Below are 24,311 nucleotides of genomic sequence, written 5' to 3'. Positions count from 1 at the left end.
ACAATGACAAATGTTGTCTGTTTTGAAGATATGCTGCTATAGCAGCAAGACGTAACCTGATTGAGGAATACGCTAAGTTAGATCTTTGCAGATGTAACAGGTAGCATATGATGTTTTGTATGGAAACATCTAAGGGATTGATGTTATTTGTACAATATACAACAAACCTTTTCCACTTTGCTGCATAACATGCTCTAGTGGTAGGGCGTCTTGCTTCTTTCATGACATTCATGCAATCAGGTGGTAAATTTAGATATCTAAATTCAAAGACCTCAGGAGCCAAATCGCTAGATTGAGCTGCATTGGGTCTGGATGCATACTATCTCCATGGTTCTGTGTCAATCGATGTGGGGAGAGTTTTAGTTTGTGGTGTGGTACTACGGAGATCTCTAGCAGCGTGGTGTACCAGGGTTGTCTTGCCTACGTTGGTGCTATGAGAATCAGTGTGAGAGAATGCTGCTGGAGCTTGCGTATCACTAATGGAATTAGTGGGAGAGGTGGAAAAGCGTACGCAAATTTGTTTGACCAGTTCATCCATACCGCATTGCCTTTGGATAATGGGTGTGGGTATCTGGCAGCGAAGCATCGAAGCTTGGGCATTTGGAGTTGTGGTTTGTAGCAAACCGATCTCTCTCTGGTTGACCCCAATTTCGAAAAAATGGGTGAAGAACTTGATGATTAAGTTCCCATTCGTGTATCTGTTGTCTCTGACGACTTAACAGATCTGCAAGTTGATTGTGAACTCCTGGTAGATAATCTGCTAATAGAAAAATGTTCTGAGGAATGGCCAACCTCCATATGCTCTGCGCAAGCCGGGAGAGCTGTAGGGAGTGTGTTCCTCCTTGTTTTTGAATGTAATACATTGCTGTCATGTTGTCCGTCCGGACTAGTACAGCTTTATTCGATAGGTAATGCTGAAACTATTTTAGAGATAGAAAAATCGCTAGTAACTCCAGATGATTTATGTGGAGTAGTTTTTGTTGCATTGTCCATGAACCCTGTACTGTGTGATTTTGTAAATGCGCTCCCCATCCTGTGAGATGCGTCTGTGGTTATTTGTGGAACAGGCTCTATAAACGGCAGGCCCTTGGAAAGATTTTTGGTGTTCCACCATTGCAGAGAGTGATATGTCCGGTCGTCTACCACCACCAGATTTATTTATTTATTTATTATTACGATTTGTAAAGCGCATACGTATGCCCGTGGGCGTCTTGGCGCTAAGATTACAGTTAGGATCTCTGAGGGTGGCCGCATAGTGGCAAAATGACTCATTACTGGTTAAACAACCACGTCTTCAGCAGTTTCCGGAACTGGAGAAGGGATTGACTCGATCTAATTCTTAACGGAAGCGAATTCCAGAGTCTGGCTGCTGTCACTGTGAAGCGCTTGTCTCCCCAAGTAGCTGTCCTGGTACGGGGTACTGCAAGTAGATGCTGTGACATAGATCTCAATTGTCTAGATGGACAGTAGGTAGCAAGCTGTTCTCGAAGGAACATTGGGCCTTGGTTATGGATGGCCTTAAATGTCAGAGAGGGATTTAAATTTTATTCGATTTCTGATCGTTAGCCAGTGGTAGTTTCTGATGGTATGGCTGATTGATTTAAATTTAGGGGTCCTGGATAGTACTCTTGCTGCCGCATTTTTAATCATTTGCAGCTTGGAGATTACCCGGTTTTGTGCATTGGCAAATAGGCCATTGCAATAGTCTAAAGAGGAGAGCACGAGGGTGCACATCACTGTTTTGCCAGCGCTTTCCGAAAGAAATGATATGATTTTTCGTATAAGCCTGAGTTTGTGATGGGCGTTTGCCGCGGTTTGGTTAGCATGTGCCACGAAGTTGAGCTTCTCATCAAAGACTATTCCCAAATTTCTGACCCTAGCTGCTGGTACTGGCACGGCTCCCAAGGTTGAGGGCCACCATTCTGCTGACCATAGAGGGGAGATCTTCCCGAAGATAACTACCTCCGTCTTCTCGGAGTTCAACCTAAGGCAGTTGGTGTTCATCCAGTCTTTGATTGCTGACATGCCTTCCTGAAAGCGTTTTGCCACCTGTTCTCCATTGTTATTTATGGCAAGCACCAGCTGGGTGTCATCGGCATAGGAGGTAAGGCTCATCTGGTATGATTTAATAACCCTAGCTAGGTCCGACACAAATATTAAATAGTGTCGGACTTAGAGATGAGCCTTGAGGAACACCGCAAGGCAAGTTCTGGTGATTTAAAAGATCCCAGCGTCACTGCTTGTGTGCGGCTAGACAGAAATGAGGCCAGCAGGTCTTTGGCTCTGGTACGAATGCCCAGATTTCCGACACGGTCAATCAGAATGGAGTGATTGACCGTGTCGAAGGCCGCTGACATTATGAGGACAGCAGTCCCTCCAAGGTCTCCCTCCAAGGTCTCTAATGGTTCTGATATCATCAGCCGCCTTAATTAGGGCAGTCTCGGTTCCGTGGAGTTTCCGGAACCCGAACTGCGTGTCATCAAGCAAATTATTATTCTCAAGGTAATCAGACAGCTGGCCATTCATTGCCTTTTCAACCACTTTGGCTAAAAATGGCAGACTGGTGATGGGTCTGTAATTCTTCAACTGCTCCTTATCTAGACCTGGTTTTTTAAGGAGCGGTTTTAAAAGGGTATTTTTTAGGATGTTTGGATATATCCCTGACCTAAATATCGTGTTACAGACTTGCATAATAGCTGGGCTGATGGTGTCAATTACTGGTAAGTAAACCTTGGGTGGGCAGGGGTCCAAGGCAGATCCTGTTTTTATTGACTGCATGATGTCCCTGATTTGTTCCTCCTCGAGTTCCTCAAACTGGGTGAGCGAGCAGGTGGGAGGACAGGTGTGTGTGGTAGTTGAAACTGGTGGGTCGCTGGTCGAGAACTCTAGGTAAATGTCATTAACTTTAGAGAAGAAAAAGTTAGCCAGATCTGTTAGTTGTTGCTCAGCCTTATTCCACTGACTTGCTAAGCACTCTTGTATGGGGCGCATTTGTAGTCTTGCATATGGTACTATGAAAATGCAAGATGCCCTCACTCCTATTAGTTGCATGAACACTCGAGCTGGTAGTGAGTGTTGTGGCTGGAATCTTTTGATAAGATCCTGCATAGTTTGTATCTTGTTGGGTTGGGGTACGCTATTGCCTTGGGAGGTATCCATTGTAGCACCTAGATACTGCTGAGACAGGGACGGTTGGAGATGGGACTTCTTTTGATTTACTGTGAATCCCAGTTTGTGTAGCAGGCATATTGTTTGATGAGTGTGCTGTATACATTGGTTGTATGACTTGGATTTTATTAACCAGTCCTCTAGGTATGGAAAGACATGAATGTTGTCCCTTCTCAAGTGTGCTGCTACTACTGCTAGACACTTTGTGAACACTCGAGTTGCTGTAGTTACTCCGAAAGGGAGTACCTTGAATTGGCAGTGTTGACCTTCTAGAATGAACCGCAGGTACTTTCTGTGAGATTGATGTATGGGAATGTGGAAGTAGGCGTCCTTGAGATCTAATGTGGCAAGGAAGTCTACCTTCTTTAGCAATGGTAGACCATGTGCAAGTGGTCTGATTGTATGTACGGGTTTAGGAGCCTTAGATCTAAAATAGGTCTGAGGGACCCGTCCTTTTTGGGTATGAGAAAGTATAGAGAATAAACTCCTGTGTTGTGATGTTGTTTTGGGACTGGTTCGATTGCATTCTTTTACAGTAGAGATTCTACCTTTTGTCTTAGCAGTATGAGGTGTTCTTGTGACATGAGACGCTGTCTGGGTGGTATTGTTGGGGGGAGTGGAAGTGAGCTCCAGGCAATAACCTGACTGAATAATTTGTCTTACCCACCTGTCTGTAGTGATGGAGTTCCAGACAGGTAGGAACTGTTGCAACCTCCCCCGACAGGAGTGGAATGGTCTGGGGGGATGGAAGGGAAGTCACTGTTTGGGAGTAGAGGTGTTGCGATTGTTGTTTCCTCTATAACTTCCTCTATAACATCCTTTACTGGGCGAGGTTTGCTTGGGCGCTTTATAAGAAGAGGAGGTATTGTTGCTTTGGAAACTCTTAGCGGCGCCCCTATATGAGGAGCGACAAAAGGAAGGCTTATGGGCTTGTGTTTGTAAAGCTCCCATGGATTTTGCCGTGTCTATATCTTTTTTCATCTTTTTTAGTGCACTATCGACTGATGGACCGAAAAGATGTTGTTGGTCAAATGGCTGGTTTAAGATACTGGCTTGTACTTCTGGTTTAAACCCAGAGATGAGTAACCATGCATGTCTACGCAACAATACCCCTGTATTTATTGCTCTAGAGGCTGTGTCTGCTATGTCTAGTGCAAATCTTATGGAGGTATTTGTAATAACCTTGCCTTCCTGTATTAGGTCAGAAGCCCTGGTTTTATATTGTTCTGGCAAGTGTTGCATGAGTGACTAATTCATCATAATGAGCTCTATCATATCTTGCTAACAAAGCTTGAGTGTTAGCAATCCTCCAGATACTGGCTGCTTGTGAAATGGTGCGTTTTACCGAAGCATCTAAAGGCTTAGACTCTTTGTCAGGGGGTGGAGCATCCCCTGTTGTCAGCGAGTTAGCTCTTTTTCTCGCATTTGACACTACTAGTGAGTCCAATGGCAACTGTCCTTTAATGTATGCTGGGTCAGTTGGAGCCGCTTTGTACTTCTTTTCTAGTCTGGGGTTAATTACCCTTGCTCTAACTGGGTCTTTAAATATTTCAGGTGCATGTCTTACCACTCCAATAAGTATTGGAAGTGTGGTTGTGGTCTTATGTGACAACATTAGTCTGTCCATTAGGAAGTCTTCTTCCACTGTATCTGTGTGTAAGTCTACTCCATGGAAAGGGGCTGCTCTATGAATGAGCTGTGTAAACCCAATAGTGTCATCTGGGGGAGATGGTCTAGACGAGTATACATCATCTTGTGGCAGATCTGGTGCATTTGGTGCATTATTTCTTCCCATGGGTCAGCTGACGGCCCAGGAATATCATCTGGGTCATTAATGTCGTCCATGTGATGTTCACTCTCTACCTCTTGTGAGTAGCTATCCCCATCATCCTCATCTTGTGGTATAAGACTACGTGTACTAGATGGTGAATGTTCAGGAGAAATATCTATTGATATTTCTACTTCTGGTGAAGGAATCCTTATGGGTGAAATTTGAGCATGCTTTTTTAGAGGAACTGACGGTGGCTTAGGATAGTCCATTTTCCTCTTTTCAGGCACTGAAGTGATTTGTCCAGTCTTTGGATTAATATGAAGAGTCTTTTGCTTTGGATCAGGTTTAAAAAGCTCTTCTACTGGAAAATCCTTTTTTGGTGTAGACGTATCTGGTTTGGGGCCGTAATGCTTAGCTTTACAGTGTCTATTGTTTTTGGAGCAGGTTTTGGTTTCGGTTCCGAAGACTTTTTCCTAGGATCCGTGCTCTTTAGATCCAGAGTTTTTGTTCCCGGAGTACGTTTAGACTCATCTACCTTCGGGCCGAAGTATGTTTCGGTACCGGAACCGTCTTCGGGTCCACTTTTTTCGGAACCAGGGTGGTTTTTGGTTCGGTAGCTTTGGTAACCTCTTTCGGTGCCGAACTTGCTTTTGGTTCGACCACTTTCAGTACCGAAGGATGCTTTGGTGCCGGTGTTAATTTTGGCTTAAGGACCTTCTGCTTTTCGGGACCGACAGACTGACTCGAGCACGAGTCGACTGGAAGCTTTTTTATATTCTTCGCTGCCGAGCCTGAAGGCGGGGCGTCGGAAGGTTTTGTTCGGTGTGCACCTGGACACGAAGGTGGAGGTGGAACTGAAGCCTGTCCCGGTTTGGTGGGGTGAACAGGGTCGACGTCTGTACTCACGACCTGTAGAACCAGCTGGAAGATTGTCATCTTCGGATTGATTCTCGGCTCCAGAAACTGAATCCACTGCTTCGGAAGCGATGTCTTCGTGCTGCTGTACTACGGTGTCTACTTCATTCAGAGCCTCGTCTATGATCAGGTCTGGTGTCGAAGATGACTGCGCCATTACTCTTCGAGCTCAACGGTCCCTGATGGTTTTCTTGGACCGGAAGGAAGCGCAGGCCTTACAGTCTCGACTCTCGTGCTCTGGAGATAAGCACAGATTGCAAACCTCATGAAGATCGGTGTGAGGGAATTTGTGTCCACACCGAGGGCACTTCTTGAAGAGTGTTCTTTCCATAAGCCAAAGGCCCAATGGCACAGCTGGGCCACAGGAGCTCTGGAATCGAGAAGTGAAGCCTCTCTTCGACGCTGGTAACCGGAATCACTGTCGACGACAATGCCGATGGTATTATGATTGATTCATGGATTCGAAAAGAGATCGTTACGGGACCATACTATGAACACATCCGAGCCCGATGGCGGAAAAATACTATCTGAAGATGGAGTTGATGCCCATGCACACTACGATCTAAGGGAGGAGTCATCCAACAGACAGACTCTTCGAAGACAACAACAAAGTGTAATCATCCGGCCCACCACCAGATGGTGATCTAATGCAATAATGTGTGGTCTGCAGCCCATATGCCTCGAACAGACACTTTTGAAGCCAAAGTTTTGACAGGCTGTTGCAGTATATATTAACCCATTTTCGTATATTTCTTTAACAAAAGAAACATTTTTTTGTCTAAAGGGCACTCTTTAACTTATAAGAATCCATCTGGCTTGCTAAAGGCACCCTGGGCGTGCCAGCAGGCATGAATATTTACTTCTAGAAAACGGAACCCTAAGCGGGGGGAAGCCTTCTTTACCTGAAACATTATATAACACACACACAGTTCATTTTAGTTAAATTTCGAATACACACACTGTGGTTGAAATCTAACTATTTGAAGACGTCTAAATAGGGTTTTAAGCAATACTTGTCTTGGGAATCCAACATACATGCCTGAGTAAAAACAATGCTTACCAAGTCAACTGTGTTCTTCTTATTGGCTTCCGAGAGGGAGCCAGAAGTAAATTTCTCCCACTGAACCTGTTCATTCTCTGGCAAATCTGAAAAGATAACAATACATTTATAATTTGCTTTTCTGAGATTGAAGTGCATCAGTATCCTTCACTATCAAATCTATAAATGAAGCTATTTGTCAGGTAGTTTTGTCTTACTGTACTCACCCTCCATAAAGTAGTCTTACTTTTGTGATGTAGAGGAAGACAAAACTAGACTTCAAATACAAGACTACCTCTTTATTACTATTGAGCATTTCAACAAAGGAAGATTTAATGGCATGCAGCAGATGTGGGAAGAAAGCACCCAAGTAGAATTTTAGATAGCCCACATTGAGCAGAAACTGCTCCCAGCACCAAACAGGACAGCAAGATATCAGAGTGCAATATTTTTTACTTACCTTTGTTTTTTATCTCATCTCCTTCCTCCTGCAGATTAACTCTTTAAAACGTCAGGATCTAGGCGTGGACCAGGCTAAAACTGATAAACAGCAGATTGGATGCATGCTAGCGGCTTCTGACTACCATACATAACATCTTACTAAGCACAAGACATGCCATTGCCCTTCTACAAAGGAGACGTCAATGAACTGTACCTCAGACCAAACCTCATTATGGTAGGCGACATATCAGGAAACAATGAACTGAAAAAAATATTTAAAATGCTAGGAATGATCAATATGAACCAATTACCCAGAAAGAAAGGAAGTAAAACAGACTAGATTGGAAAATCGTGAATCTGCAGAATAATAGTATTCAGTAAAATGGTTATCAAATGTATTCAAATTCTGAACTTGTAACTTCCTCCTGCAGATTGATCATGATATGAAAGATTCCTACAGAAGTTATGTGGTGAGCAGGGTCGAAGGAAAACACTAACCAAACTTCTCATTTTAAGTGGGTTTGTTCTCCAGACAAAATATTCTGACAGTAATTTCTAATGAATATACGTACAGCGGCCACATTAGCAGCCTGACAAATATCATTGAGTAACATAGGTGACTCTAATTTTACATGATAAATCAACCCCCAACATGGCACCGAAGGCCGAGAAGGAAGCTGTCCCTGTTAAAACCGAAGCAAAGTCCAAGGCTTTGAAAGCTAAAAAGGCTACACAGTCACAAGAAGAAGAAAATTAAGACAACCTCCTGAAAGTAGGGGCTAAGGACCTTGAAGTTAAAGAGACATCTTAAGCATCCTGGGAAGCGTGCACCTTGTAGGAACAAACTTGGCCATTATACTATCATTAAGTTTCCGCTTACCACAGAGTCTGCCATAAAGATGATTAAAGAGAACTCACTGGTATTCATTGTTGAAGTCAAGGCTAACTAGCACCAGATCAAATAGTCTGTAAAGAAGTTTTATGATATTGATGTTGCCAAGGTGAACTCACCGATTAGGCCAGACGGCGAGATGGCGACTTATGTGCATCGAGTTCCAGGCTACAATGCACTGGATGTAGCCAACAATATTGGAATCATCTAAGCCTCCTCTGTAGACGCTGGTATAGTTCATGGTACATCCATAGCTAATTCATAGAAAGCAAATTGCATATAGCTAACCACTTAGAAGGTTTGCTGGAAAAGTGGTGTGCTGGTTTTCGGATACAGTAAACACAGAAAGAGATACTGGCCCAAATGTAATCCTTTCAAATGAGACCATAGCAGAAAGCCTTTTTGTATCGGATCTGATGAACCATCTTCCATCCTTGAAGGATAAGGTCGCTCCCCCTTGTTAAGTGAATTCTAAGACCTCTTCGGACGGAACGGGTCATTTTATGCAAAAAGATGAAAGGTGGAACAGTACCCAAAAACAGTTTCTAGATTTCACTGTTCGCAGACAAGTTCCAACTAAATAAGGGCTTATTTGCATGGCATCTTGAGAGAACATGAATGCAGATGAGCGAACAGTACAGACAAATAATTGAGACCATCTTTGAAGTCCCACGGAAGCAACACAAGGCTTCAGTGGGCACTGGCCAGTACCTCGTACAGGTGCATGAACATCGGTATCAAAAAATGCGAACCAGGTTGGAGTGCTCCTTGAATACCAAGCAGTCCAAAGTCAAAGGGGTATCAAGAGGTGTGAAGCAGAAAACCAGAACTCCTCCTAAAAAACAACAAATAAAGGCAGGAAGATGATACCTGAGATGGGAAAGCCCAAAGCGGCCCAAAAAGTGATTTATGCTATTCTAGTCCATTGCTATTATGATCATTGACATTCAGAGTTTTCTAGAAACCAGTGGAGCTATATTATCGAGGTGAAAAGCATGGGGGTGCAAGCGGTGCCAATTCACAAACACTATCACTTCATTCTCTTTCACGGATAGAACTACAGAGAGGAAAACGGAAAGTAAATGTTTCATCTTAGTCCGAGTAGGGCCTACTTAGTGAATTCAACAAAAGAAAGGTTTGCAAAAGTGTCACTCGAGAGTCTAGACACCTGCCAACTGTGAAAAAATACCTTCAGATAGAGGAGACTTAACAAAAAGAAGCTCTTTTCTGATCAGGTGAAGCACAATGTAGTCACTTTCAGGTCTAAACCAGGGTGGCTCCTCTGTATAAGAGAAAACTTCATATATTCCTCATCAGAAAATGCATCAAAGCAACATTGCCTCAACGAACAAGTTCCTTACCTTCGGCAACAATGTATCTGTAAAAGACATAGGTTAGCTATAGATTCCTAATATCTAGAATTACCCCCAGGCGTCAGACTGGATCCAGAGAATTGTTTCCTTAGCAGTACCCCTGTGCGTCAGTGGGTGGCGTCGGTTGACTATTCGTCCGGCGTCGACGACATGGTCGCCAGGATGACGTTGCAGTGCCTACTTAGATGCTGCCCCTGCGCGCTGACATCAATTCTGACATGACTTTCCACGCCAGAAGCGCACAGCCATCAAAGACACTCACCACTGGTGCGCCACACTAGGGCCCTAGAAGTCGGTTCGCAGAGCGGTAAGGAAGGGTGGGGCAATAAGGAATCTATAACTAACCTATGTCTCTCACAGATACATAGTTACGAAGGTAACGTGTTCATATGAAAGAGACCGTTAGTTCTAGATTCCTTACCTTTAGAATAGATACCCAGCAATACCAACCCCAGAGTGGGGACTGCAAACCAAATTCACACCAGAAAGTCCTGGAGGACAGAATAAGCAAAGTAGCCATCACTCTGGACTGGACTATCCAGGCAGTAATGTCTGGAAAACATGTGCATAAAAGACCACGTGTCCGCCTGGCAGTTGTCAATAAGTGGGACTCTACATGACAAAGCAGTAGTTGCTGCCGTAGCTCTGGTGGAAGGAGCTCGCAGACAAACTGGCGGTTCCAAAAGCGTAACAAATCTTTATACAAAGGACAATCCATCGAGAGATGGTACGCTATTGCGCGGCCAGACCTTTCTTGCCACCATATAGCTAATGAAGAGTTGGATCGTCAACCCAGAAATCCTTTGTGCAGTCAAGGTAGAACAGCGCACGTTTCGGGTCCAGACGGTGGAGTCTCTCCTCTTCTTTGGAACGGTGAAGAGGTGGGAAAAAGGTGGGCAGAGAGTCTGTCCGATGTGAAAAGGTGTGACAACTTTAGGCAGGAACGAGGGTCTCTTCCGAAGCACCACTTTGTCCGGATGCACAGAGAAGAAAGGGGCTTAGAAGAAAGAGCCTGAAGCTCACTCACTCTCCGAGCAGTGGTGATGGCAACAAGAAAGGTAGTCTTCAGAGTGAGAAGCCTAAGAGGACAGTTGTGAAGAGGCTCAAAGGGGGCGCACATAAGTTGTCAAAACTAGGTTCAAGTTGCCCTGTAGCATTCTGAAAGGAGATGGAGGAAAGAGATGAATAATGCCTTTAAAGAACCTACTTACAATAGGGGACTGAAATAAAGAGGGCTGATATGGTAGCCGGAGAAAAGCAGAAATGGCTGCCAGATATCCTTTAAGAGTGCCCAGAGCTGAACACTGCTGGGCCACAAGCTGCTATTAAAACTGCATGAGCAAATTCAACTTCCTGTGGCCTCTTCGCTTTGGGCATCCTGTTTTGGTGGAGATATATATATAAATTTTTTTTTTTTAAAGTGAAACCACAAACAATAATGCATCACAACCATACCCACCATCCCTGGTGAATAAGAACAAAAACATTACAACAACATGATATGATACACAACACCATTCACTCATTAAATCAATCGTGCTTCAAACATACCCATATATCTACCATAATATCAAGACAAACCAATACAAAATGGTGGTTAAGAACAGGAAAAACAAAGATCAAAAATTACAATGTTATTCAATGATAAAGAAATGGTTTCTAGCAGACAAAATCTGGTTACTATATTTATCTGCTGTATTGATTGCAAGGCAGGGATATGTACATCTTTTTCAATTGAATAGCATTTTCTTCAAGTATTTACTGTAAATAGAGGTAAGTGGAGAGTGTTGAAGTGGATCACGTTCTTTATTCGGTCAATGCACCATTGTGTGGCTCTTGTCGTGAAGTGTGCCAAAGCCAGTTTCGGTGTTGGGCTTCAATGAAGCCACCACTTTCTGCAGGGCACAGAAAAGATGGAAAGAGTACCACATAGAAGGGAGGGGGGTGGGGTAGCTGGCGGGGGTGAGTGGGGGCGGGGTTTGAGGGGGTGTTGAAAGAGAAAATATCAGGACACCGTCCTAAAATTAAAAAAAGACAAACTGCAGATTATGGCAATCTCGTTCCCCAGCCACGCAAGGGATAACAAGAGAAACAGTAGAAGCAAGACTAATAGAGATCTCCAGGGCCTTAGCCCTACCTTGTGCATGGGGTGGTAACAGAGAGTGAAGTAAGAGGCTCATGCAAAGTAGGAGCCAATGGCCAAACAACCCAGGATACAGGAAGAGCGTCTAATAGAAAAGTCATCCTATCTGATTCAGTCAACGACACCGCACCAGTGAAGGCTAAAGGAAAGCTGAAAGTAGAGGGGCAAAATCAAACGCAATAAAAACAACTTGTAAAGAGGCAAGACCTTGGTACTGATGAAACGTCAGTGTATGCAAATTCTGCGGATTCAGACCAACTGAGATATGGGGCTGATATATCTATAACAAAATAAACTAAGAGAAACAACTATTAGAGATTTTGAGAACAGAGAAATAAGGAGCAACATAGGCAAAAGGTGAGCACTTAATACCTTCCACAGGGGAAGGGGGCGGGGGACAAAGAAAACAAGCATTTGCAATGCAATAGGTCTCGCATTAGGAAAGTGTGAGCTATTGGTATTATAAATGACATTTTTTTTTTAATATGTGTTGGCTTTGAAAATATATACATTAATAGCATTGTTATTCACAAAGCCAATAGCTTACACTTTCCTAATGCGAGTCCTATTGGCTATGGCAATGCTTGGTGGTAGCAAGCAAGGACAGTGCTGTTGTGGTGCTGAGTGATGATGTGGTTGGGCTGAGTGATGTGGTGGTGCCCCCGAGTGATGTGGTGGTGCCCCCGAGTGATGTGGTGGTGCCCCCGAGTGATGTGGTGGTGCCCCCGAGTGATGGGGTGGTGCCCCCGAGTGATGGGGTGGTGCCCCCGAGTGATGGGGTGGTGCCCCCGAGTGATGGGGTGGTGCCCCCGAGTGATGGGGTGGTGCCCCCGAGTGATGGGGTGGTGCCCCCGAGTGATGGGGTGGTGCCCCCGTGATGGGGTGGTGCCCCTGAGTGATGTGGTGGTGCCCCCGAGTGATGTGGTGGTGCCCCCGAGTGTTGGACCCGGCCTCGTGGCGTGGTCACCCCTGACCCAGGCAGCTCCTCAAGACCCGAAACCCCCCGACCCTTCCCGCCATGACATACATCCCAGACACTGGGCTTCCCGTCCTCGTCCCCCATTTTCCTGGTAACCAAAGCCGAGGCCCATGTCCCTGCACCTAAGATGGCCACCCCGGTCCCAGCACGACCTCGGCCGGCGGCGCCATCCCCAGCCAGGGGGTAGAGCGCTCCCTGTGAGAGAGGGAGGAGTAGCTTGGTCACACCTTCCACCTCCCCTCGAGAGATGAGTTTCGATCACCCATCCGGCCTCCCTGAGGGCTGGCTCCAGGCCCGCTGAGTGTCTGGGATCCCTCCAGACCCAACTAGAAAGGATGAAAGGAGCCGCCGAGGCGGAACCCCCAACAACCAGCCCCCAGGTGGGAAGACTTTCGCCTGCGAGGACTCCGGACATCAAAGGAAGGGAGTACTATATCAAGGGTGGCTCTGGAACGATCAGGCAGTTGTATCCTGGACTACGATAGCCCTGCTGACCTTGTCGCGGCTCCTTTTGCAACCGAAGAGACTACCAAGCCTTGCTGACTTCGTCGCGGCTCTCCTACAATCTGAAGAACTATCTGAGCCCTGCTGACGCTGTCGCGGCTCCTCTGCAACCGAAAAAACCACCGAGCTCTGCTGACGCTGTCGCGGCTCCGCTGCTACCGAAAAAACCACCGAGCCCTGCTGACGCTGTCGCGGCTCCGCTGCTACCGAAGAAGACCACCGAGCCCTGCTGACGCGGTCGCGGCTCCCCTGCTACCTTGAGAACTCTTGAGCCCTGTTGATCTGATCGCGGCTCTCCGAAACCGTAAGAATACGACCTCCTTGCTTGAGCCCTGCTGATTCGTTCGCAGCTCGGGGACTATTCTGGTCCGGCTGGACCCAAGATCCCCCGTATCCCCCAGCTTGAGAATTGAGAGCTGTGCGCCGGATACTTTGGCCTTTGAGACTGTCCCGCTACCCTACCCCTACCAAGACTCTTTGAGCCCTTGCTCGCCTGTACTTGAGAAATTGCGGATAATAAAGATCCATTTTTACTTGAAGAGATAAAGAATACGTTCTCTCAACCTTCGGTGTGGTGTCTCTTTGTTGAGTGGTGCTAGTGCAGCGCGTACAATTCTAGATTCGGGATCCTCACCCTGAGTGTCTCCCGCCAGTGCTCGGCTGTGTTCCTAGGAGAGGTGGGCCCCACGGTGGTCAGGTGCGAAATCTGCCCTCCCCTGAGATTGCCCTTCTAACACCGAGTGATGTGGTGGTGTCCCCGAGTGATGTGGTGGTGTCCCCGAGTGATGTGGTGGTGTCCCCGAGTGATGTGGTGGTGTCCCCGAGTGATGTGGTGGTGTCCCCGAGCGATGCAGTGGTGTCCCCGAGCGATGCAGTGGTGTCCCCGAGCGATGCGGTGGTGTCCCCGAGCGATGCGGTGGTGTCCCCGAGCGATGTGGTGGTGTCCCCGAGCGATGTGGTGGTGTCCCCGAGCGATGTGGTGGTGTCCCCGAGTGATGTGGTGGTGTCCCCGAATGATGTGGTGGTGTCCCCGAGTGATGTGGTGGTGTCCCCGAGTGATGTGGTGGTGTCCCTGAGTGGTACCCCTGAGTGATGTGGTGGTGTCCCTGAGTGATATGGTGGTGTTTGAGTGATGTGGTGTGTGAGTGAGGGTGTGTGAGGGTGGGTGAGGTTGAGGGAGGGTGAGGGTGACGGGGTGAGGGTGATGGGGTGAGGGTGTGTGAGGGTGAGGAGGTGTGAGGGTCCGAAGTAAATGGTAGCAGGACAGACATCATAAGACAGAGAGAAGAGACTGCGTGGTGACTGCGTTGGTCAGTTTCAGAATCAGGAGGGGCAGAGTCAGCACAGTCTGTGAGGGATCAACATGTCTAAAGGCAAAGCATAGCGATGTAGCATTGCAGCTAGCAAGTCGAGTGTTTTCAAGCTGAGTGTCACTAGAGAGATGGCAACACAGCAACAGCATTTGAGGAGCAAGGCTACTGTAAACAAGCATGGTAGGCTTTCACTTGTCTAGAAACAAGCTCTCCTCTCAGCATTGCTGTGGCGGGGGGAGGGGGGGGACGTCAGAGCGGCAGCCTTTGAAGTCTGATGCCGGGGCACAGACAAATGGTGGTGTGTTATGTGGCTGGCATTATGTGTGCACGCGCATAGATCACATGAACTGTATGCGATCCGCAGCCGTTTTGGTAGACTATTCTTTTCCGCTTACTATAATCTCACCGGAGCAATGCGCAGGCGCATTGGCTCAGGCGAGACCTAAAAAACACTGTTCAGAAAGAGGTAAGCAGCGGCTTGAGGCGCAATGGAAGCCCAGTCAGGAGGGGTATGAATAGCCGGGAAAGCTGGACCAGGGGTGAGTGTGCCTGTGGACAATGAGGACAAAGGCCCGGTTAAATGTAGAATCAACAATGCAGTCATGGAAACGTCGGAGAATAGAGGCAAAGGAATAAAGGTAGAGAAACAGTGCAGGCAAGGAATATGGTCTGAAGAGACAGGGACCCCTAACGGAGGACTCAGCGGAAGCCAATTATCATCAAAGCAGCCAAGCAAACGAAGGAGGATAGTGGCAGGGATTAAGTTAAAGACAAAGTGCAAATCACGAATAAAGCCCGTAAAAAATATATCTCCCTTAAGAGAAACTGGCCAAAGTCCAATAAGGCATAGACAGTTAGGCGTACTCAACCACCGGGTTGAGAAGCCACCTGCGACAAGGCAGTCCTGTGGCGGCAGCCCCTTCTGGTAGGGCTGACGCAAATGAGGCCCAAGAGCGTGTCAGGGAGACAGTACACAAGAAAAGTCTGGCCATCAGATGAAAAAAGCGAGCGAAGCTCCGAAAAAGTTATTTCGCAGAAGCAGGTCTGCTGGGTACTGACCAGGAGTGTGGGAATGTGCTAAACAGCACTCGCTAATAAGTCCATCCCCTACGCAGTGTCCGCCGTGCAGTGACAAACACTTGAACCCTAAAGGGTGCCACAAATTAGGGACTGGCCCAGTCGCCATGTTGTGGAGCTCGCAACCTCAAAGACAAGGTCGCAGGACACTGGGCCGGAAGGCTAAAGCAAGGAAGCACGGCCTGCTGTGGGGAGGGGGTGGACAAGCATTTGCATTGCAATAGTTTTCGCATTTAAGTGAGTTTGAGCTATTTCAAATGACAATGCCTTTTATTTTTGTTTCCTTTTTAAAACATAAAACAAGCATTTACAATGCAATGGTCTCAGCATCGTTAAAGTTAGAGCTATTGGCATTGCTCAGGACATTTTTATTTATGTTTTTGTCTTTAAAACATAAATAAATGGCATTGTCATTTACAATGCCAATAGCTTAATCGCTCGCAAATGCGAGATGTATTGCATTTGCACCGACACAGATCCACACACACACACATACAGAGCCACACACACACACACACATACAGAGCCACACACATACACACACATACAGAGCCACCCACACAGAGACATTCACATAGAACCACCCACACACACACACAGACAGAGCCACAGAGCCAGAGCCACGCACACACAGAGACAGAGACAGAGCCACACGCACACAGACAGAGCCACGCACACACAGACAGAGACAGAGCCACGCACACACAGACAGAGACAGAGCCACGCACACACAGACAGAGACAGAGCCACGCACACACAGACAGAGACAGAGCCACGCACACACAGACAGAGACAGAGCCACGCACACACAGACAGAGACAGAGCCCCACACACACACACACAGAGCCCCACACACACACACACAGAGCCCCACACACACACACACAGAGCCCCACACACACACACACAGAGCCCCACACACACACACAGAGCCCCACACACACATAGAGCCCCACACACACATAGAGCCCCACACACACACACACAGAGCCTCACACACACACACACACAGAGCCCCACACACACAGAGCCCCAAGCACACACACAGAGCCCCCCCACACACACAGCCCCCCCACACACACAGCCCCCCCACACACACAGCCCCCCCACACACACACAGCCCCCCCACACACACACAGCCCCCCCACACACACACAGCCCCCCCACACACACACAGCCCCCCCACACACACACAGCCCCCCCACACACAGCCCCCCCACACACAGCCACACACACACAGCCCCCCCACACACACACAGCCCCCCACACACACACAGCCCCCCACACACACACACAGCCCCCCCCACACACACAGCCCCCCACACACACACACATAGCCCCCCCCACACACACACATAGCCCCCCACACACACATAGCCCCCCACACACACAGAGCCCCCCACACACACAGAGCCCCCCCCACACACACACACACAGCCCCACACACATAGCCCCCCACACACACAGAGCCCCCCCCCACACACACAGAGCCCCACACACACAGAGCCCCCCACACACACACAGAGCCCCCCCACACACAGAGCCCCACACACACACACAGAGCCCCCCCACACACACAGAGCCCCCCCACACACAGAGCCCCCCCCACACACAGAGCCCCCCCCACACGCACAGAGCCCCCTCCACACGCACAGAGCCCCCTCCACACGCACAGAGCCCCCTCCACACACACAGAGCCCCCCACACACACAGAGCCCCCCCACACACACAGAGCCCCCCCACACACACAGAGCCCCCCCACACACACAGAGCCCCAAGCACACACACAGAGCCCCAAGCACACACACAGAGCCCCAAGCACACACACAGAGCCCCACGCACACACACAGAGCCCCACGCACACACACAGAGCCCCACGCACACACACAGAGCCCCACGCACACATACAGAGCCCCACGCACACATACAGAGCCCCAAGCACACATACAGAGCCTCAAGCACACATACAGAGCCCCCCCCACACACAGAGACCCCCCACACACACATGTCCGCCCCACACACACACACACATGTCCCCCCCACACACACACAGAGCCCCCCACACATACACACATAGCCCCCCCACACACACAGAGCCCCCCCCACACACACAGAGCCCCCCCACACACACACGCATAGCCCCCACACACACAGAGCCCCCCCCACACACACACAGAGCCCCCCACACACAGAGCCCCGCACACACACACAGAGATCCCCCCCACACACAAAGAGCCCCCCACACACACGCATAGCCCCCCCACACACACAGAGCCCCCCCCACACACACACAGAGCCCCCCACACACAGAGCCCCACACACACACACACAGAGCCCCACACACACACACAGAGAGCACCCCACACACAGAGCCCCCCACACACACAGAGCCCCCCCCCCACGCACAGAGCCCCCTCCACACGCACAGAGCCCCCTCCACACGCACAGAGCCCCCTCCACACAGAGCCCCAAGCACACACACAGAGCCCCAAGCACACACACAGAGCCCCAAGCACACACACAGAGCCCCAAGCACACACACAGAGCCCCAAGCACACATACAGACCCCCCCACACACACAGAGACCACCCACACACAGAGACCCCCCCACACACAGAGCCCCCCATACACACAGAGCCCCCCCACACACACAGAGCCCCCCCACACACACAGAGCCCCCCCACACACACAGAGCCCCCCCACACACACAGAGCCCCCACACACACACAGAGCCCCCCCACACACACAGAGCCCCCCCCACACACACAGAGCCCCCCCACACACAGAGCCCCCACACACACAGAGCCCCCCCACACACATGTCCCCATAAACCACACACAGAGCCCCAAGCACACACACAGAGCCCCAAGCACACACACAGAGCCCCAAGCACACACACAGAGCCCCAAGCACACACACAGAGCCCCAAGCACACACACAGAGCCCCAAGCACACATACAGAGCCCCAAGCACACATACAGAGCCCCAAGCACACACACAGAGCCCCAAGCACACACACAGAGCCCCAAGCACACACACAGAGCCCAAGCACACATACAGACCCCCCCCACACATACAGACCCCCCCCCCACATACAGACCCCCCCCACACACAGATCCCCCCACACACAGAGCCCCCCATACACACAGAGCCCCCCCCCACACACACAGAGCCCCCCCACACACACACACAGAGCCCCCCCCACACACACAGAGCCCCCCCACACACACAGAGCCCCCCCACACACAGAGCCCCCCCACACACAGAGCCCTCCCACACACATGTCCCCATAAAACACACACAGAGCCCCTCCCCACACACACAGCCCCCCCACACACACAGCCCCCCCACACACACAGCCCCCCCACACACACAGCCCCCCCACACACAGAGCCCCCCCACACACAGAGCCCCCCCACACACAGAGCCCCCCCACACACAGAGCCCCCCCCCACACACACACAGATCCCCACACACACAGAGATCCCCCACACACACAGAGATCCCCCCCCCCCCACACACACACAGATCCCCACACACACACAGAGATCCCCACACACACACACAGAGATCCCCACACACACACACAGAGATCCCCACACACACAGAGATCCCCACACACACACAGATCCCCCCCCACACACACAGAGATCCCCCCACACACACAGAGATCCCCCCACACACACACAGAGATCCCCACACACACACACACAGAGATCCACACACACACACAGAGATCCCCACACACACACACAGAGATCCCCACACACACACACAGAGATCCCCACACACACACACACAGAGATCCCCACACACAGAGATCCCCACACACACAGAGATCCCCCCCACACACACAGAGATCCACACACACACACACACATCCCCCCCACACACACACACATCCCCCCACACACACACATCCCCCCCACACACACAGATCCCCCACACACACAGATCCCCCACACACACAGAGCCCCCCCCCCCACACACAGAGCCCCCCCCACACACAGAGCCCTCCCCACACACAGAGCCCCCCCACACACACAGAGCCCCCCCACACACACAGAGCCCCCCCCCACACACACAGAGCCCCCCACACACACAGATCCCCCCCCACACACACACACACACACACAGAGATCCCCACACACACACACAGATCCCCACACACACACACACACACAGATCCCCCCACACACACACAGATCTCCACACACACACACAGAGATCCCCACACACACACACACACAGAGATCCCCACACACACAGAGATCCCCACACACACACACAGAGATCCACACACACACACACAGAGCCCCCCCCACACACACAGAGCCCCACACACACACAGAGCCCCCCACACACACAGAGCCCCCCACACACACAGAGATCCCCACACATACACAGAGATCCCCACACACACACACACACACAGAAATCCCCCCCCACACACACACACACACAGAGCCACACACACACAGAGCCACACACAGAGCCACACACACACAGAGCCCCCCCCCCCACACACAGAGCCCCCCCCCACACACACACAGAGCCCCCCCCCACACACACAGAGCCCCCCCACACACACACAGAGCCACACACACACACACACACAGAGCCCCACACACAGATCCCCACACACACAGAGAACCCCCCACACACACACACACAGAGATCCCCCCACACACACAAACACAGATCCCCACACACACACACACACACACACAGATCCCCCCCCCCACACACACACACACAGAGATCCCCACACACACACACAGAGATCCCCACACACACACACAGATCCCCACACACACACACAGATCCCCACACACACACACAGAGATCCCCACACACACACACACAGAGATCCCCACACACACACACAGAGATCCCCCCACACACACACAGAGATCCCCCCACACACACACAGAGATCCACACACACACACACACAGAGCCCCCCACACACACAGAGCCCCACACACACACAGAGCCCCCCACACACACAGAGCCCCCCACACACACAGAGATCCCCACACATACACAGAGATCCCCCCCCCCACACACACACACACACAGAGATCCCCCCCACAGAGCCACAAACACAGAGCCACAAGCACACACACAGAGCCCCCCCCACACACACACAGAGCCCCTCCCCCACACACAGAGCCCCCCCCCATACACACAGAGCCCCCCCACACACACAGAGCCCCCCCCCCCCCACACACAGAGCCCCCCCCACACACACACAGATCCCCACACACACACAGAGATCCCCCCCCACACAAACAGATCCCCCCACACACACAGAGATCCACACACACACACACACACAGAGATCCCCACACACACACAGAGCCCCCCACACACACACACAGATCCCCCCCCACACACACACACAGATCCCCACACACACAGAGAGATCCCCACACACACAGAGTCACACACACAGAGCCACACACAGAGCCACACACACACACACACACACACAGAGCCACACACACACACACACACACACACACACAGAGCCACACACACACACAGAGCCACACACACACACAGAGCCGCACACACACACAGAGCCACACACACACACAGAGCCGCACACACACACACAGAGCCACACACAGGGAACAGAGGCCAGAAAAAACGCTCACAACAAGGGAACAGAGGCCAGAAAAAACGCTCACAACGAGGGGGCAGGAGAGCAAGCACAGCCAGGGGGCAGGAGAGCAAGCACAACCAGGGGGCAGGAGAGCAAGCACAACCAGGGGGCAGGAGAGCAAGCACAACCAGGGGGCAGGAGAGCAAGCACAACCAGGGGGCAGGAGAGCAAGCACAACCAGGGGGAAGGAGAGCAAGCACAACCAGGGGGCAGGGGAGAAAGCACAACCAGGGGGCAGGGGAGAAAGCACAACCAGGGGGCAGGGGAGAAAGCACAACCAGGGGGCAGGGGAGAAAGCACAACCAGGGGGCAGGGGAGCAAGCACAACCAGGGGGCAGGGGAGCAAGCACAACCAGGGGGCAGGGGAGCAAGCACAAGTGGAGTGGTGTGGCTCACTGGTTAGAGGCGGCAGACCCGTAAGCAGAGAACGACCCGGGACCAGGGTTCAATTCCCGACGCGGCAGGGTCGTGGACCAGGGTCAAACTGACTCGATAATTCTCACCTCGGTGCCTACTCTAACCAGGGAACACACTCAGCAACTCTGGGCATTAAGCTTGCCTCATCTCTACAACGGCCCCCCACAGACGCCGGGGATGCCTGCTTTCACCTTGGAGATACCCAGAAAGGGACCATCTCACAGAGAAAACCAGGACGGGTTCCCCAGCAGTCTTCAGCGCCAGGATACTCCTTGGAGTCACAGTGCGCTTTACAAGTACACCAACATTTACATTTACAGGGTAGCAAGCACAGCGAGGGGGCAGGGGAGCAAGCACGGCGAGGGGGCAGGGGAGCAAGCACGGCGAGGGGGCAGGGGAGCAAGCACGGCGAGGGGGCAGGGGAGCAAGCACAGCGAGGGGGCAGGGGAGCAAGCATGGCGAGGGGGCAGGGGAGCAAGCACGGCGAGGGGGCAGGGGAGCAAGCACGGCGAAGGGGCAGGGGAGCAAGCACAGCAAGGGGGCAGGAGAGCAAGCACAGCAAGGGGGCAGGAAAGGGCAAGAAAAGCGAGCACTCACCGGCTGGGGCGGAGGACTCGGCAGCTTCTCTATTTGCGGTTTTGCTGCACCCTAAGGGGAGTCGCCTGCCCCAGAAGATGGCACAGGGTGCATCCAGGGCTACGCCGACCGCGCAGGGAGGAGGAGGCGGACAGAAACTTCCCAGACAGCCCAAGTCCAAAGAGTGATGCGCAGCGGCGGAGGGGGCCCCTCCGCCGGGCCAGCTCCTCCTGCTGGGGCGAGGGAGGCGCCAGTGGGGCCAAGGGAGTAATGACCGGGGCGGTGGGTCTGCGGACGGGCGGCACTTCCTCCTCCTCCGATGGGGCCGAAGGCTACGCCCTTTCCGGGGCTTCTTCCTTCCAAGACGGCTTCTGTTGCATCTATTCTTCCCAAGCTGGCTTCTTCCCCTCCTCCTCCTCCTTGAAAGCCGACGCTCGGGGCGGCACTTCAACCCCGTAGAAGCGAACGGTGAAGGGCGGGTGCGAGTAGTCGCCGGCCCCGCCCATTAGGTCCAGCACCTCGTTGTCCCCGAAGTCATCCTCCTCCCAGGGCCTTCTATCGGCCGGGTCGTCGTCCTGCTCATCCTGTGGCTCCCGGTGCTTAGGCGGCAGTGGTTGGGCCCGCTCCCCGGTGTCAAGGAACCCGCCGCTAGAGAAAATTGAACGGGGACTCAGTGGGGGGCCGCTCTTCCTTGGCCGAGGCGGTGGTTGGAGGGACTCGGAGGCCGGGCGGGTGACTGGAGCCTGCTTCTGCTGCCGGGGCCGGTGGGGAAGTGGTGCCGTGCACGACCGGCTCACAGTTCGAAAAGGGAGAGAGACACTAGGGAGGAGGGAGAGCAATCACGCCCCGGCGACTCAAACAAAACTACGGCGGAGGCCAGCTGGGGGCATCGGGACACCACCATGTTTCTCCGAGGAGAGGCAGAAATGCCTTGGAGAAACGCAGCGTCATTTTTGGATTCGGGGGCGTGTTTTCCTTCTCTCCTCTTCCCATTGGCTGGAATGTAAAATCCCACCCAATGGGAAGAGGAGAGAAAGAAAACAAAGAAGCTAAAAAACACCCCCGGGCTTAAACGGAGTGATGCCCCTCACCTCCAATGGCTGGCCTCCCTTTAGGAAGCCAGCAAATGGAGAAGACGGCCGGGTTCAAGCCCCCATACTGAAAAACAAAATTTCTCGCCAGCGAGACTGCGCAAGCGCAGCCTACGCAGGCCGAGACCTAAAAAAGGTATTGTTATTTATAATGCTAATTGCTTAAACTTGTGTAAATGCGAGACCTATGGCATTGCAAATGCTTGTTACAGCAGTAGTTAGTTACTCCCTGAAAGGGCCATCTTCAATCCCGACTGCTCAGCTGAATCATGGCTGCTCCCTGCCAGTATCCCCTGTGCAGGTACCTCAAGACCCAGGTGTCTAGGTGCCCAGGTGTTGAATGTAACTGTTACCCACTGGCACCAAAAAGGCGGTATTAAATAGCAGTGTACACATAGTGGCCATCTTCACTTGCATCCTATCAATTTAGGTGCAGGGCTCTCCCAACCCCTGTGCACCACTCAATGCCAAGCAGCCATGTCCACATGGCAGCCATCTTAACTTATATCCTACCACTGTAGGTGCAGGCCTCTTTCCCCAACCCAATGTGCACACCGCTCAATTGAGAGCAATTTATTCAGGGCATCGTTTGCATGCAGGTCCAAAGCTCTGTCTCCAGGCCCCACGTGCACCACCCCACCAAGCCATGTTGTTCTACCTGCTGTCGAGGCAGGCATATAGAGGCACCACAACAAGAACATTACTTTAAGATGTACCAGTCAGTTAGTAGAGCAAAGCGTAATCTACATCATGGCAGGTTGGCATCCTCCACCAGAAGTGTTCCAGCTGTCACTGGAAGATCCCATCTCCCAACATTGCATTCACGCGGGCTGACCTAGTGGTACAGTTTGCCAGGATGTAATACGTTTTCATGGTGGCCATTTCGGTTTGCACCAACACTATCATCCCTAGCCCAGCCCACCACCCCATACCACTGCATCA

General features: G+C 51.2%; 1 protein-coding gene and 1 pseudogene across 4 annotated transcripts in view; one reads left to right on the top strand and one right to left on the bottom strand.

Moving 5' to 3' along the window:
* Window positions 1-24,311, bottom strand: part of PPP6R1 (protein phosphatase 6 regulatory subunit 1) — a 1,178,344-nt gene that overhangs the window by 575,073 nt on the left and 578,960 nt on the right. For all 4 annotated transcript variants that reach the window (XM_086930305.1, XM_086930304.1, XM_086930307.1 and 1 more), the window contains exon 13: window positions 6,915-7,000. In XM_086930305.1, the coding sequence (XP_086786431.1) occupies window positions 6,915-7,000 (86 nt within the window). The remainder of the gene's footprint in view (window positions 1-6,914; window positions 7,001-24,311) is intronic.
* Window positions 7,987-8,437, top strand: LOC147701675 (large ribosomal subunit protein uL23 pseudogene; annotated as a pseudogene).

The sequence above is a fragment of the Lissotriton vulgaris genome, chromosome 7, assembly GCF_964263255.1.
Source record: "Lissotriton vulgaris chromosome 7, aLisVul1.2, whole genome shotgun sequence".
Lineage (NCBI taxonomy): Eukaryota > Metazoa > Chordata > Amphibia > Caudata > Salamandridae > Lissotriton > Lissotriton vulgaris.
Note: the sequence above shows the minus strand (reverse complement) of the source record. Positions and strands in the feature narration are given on the sequence as shown.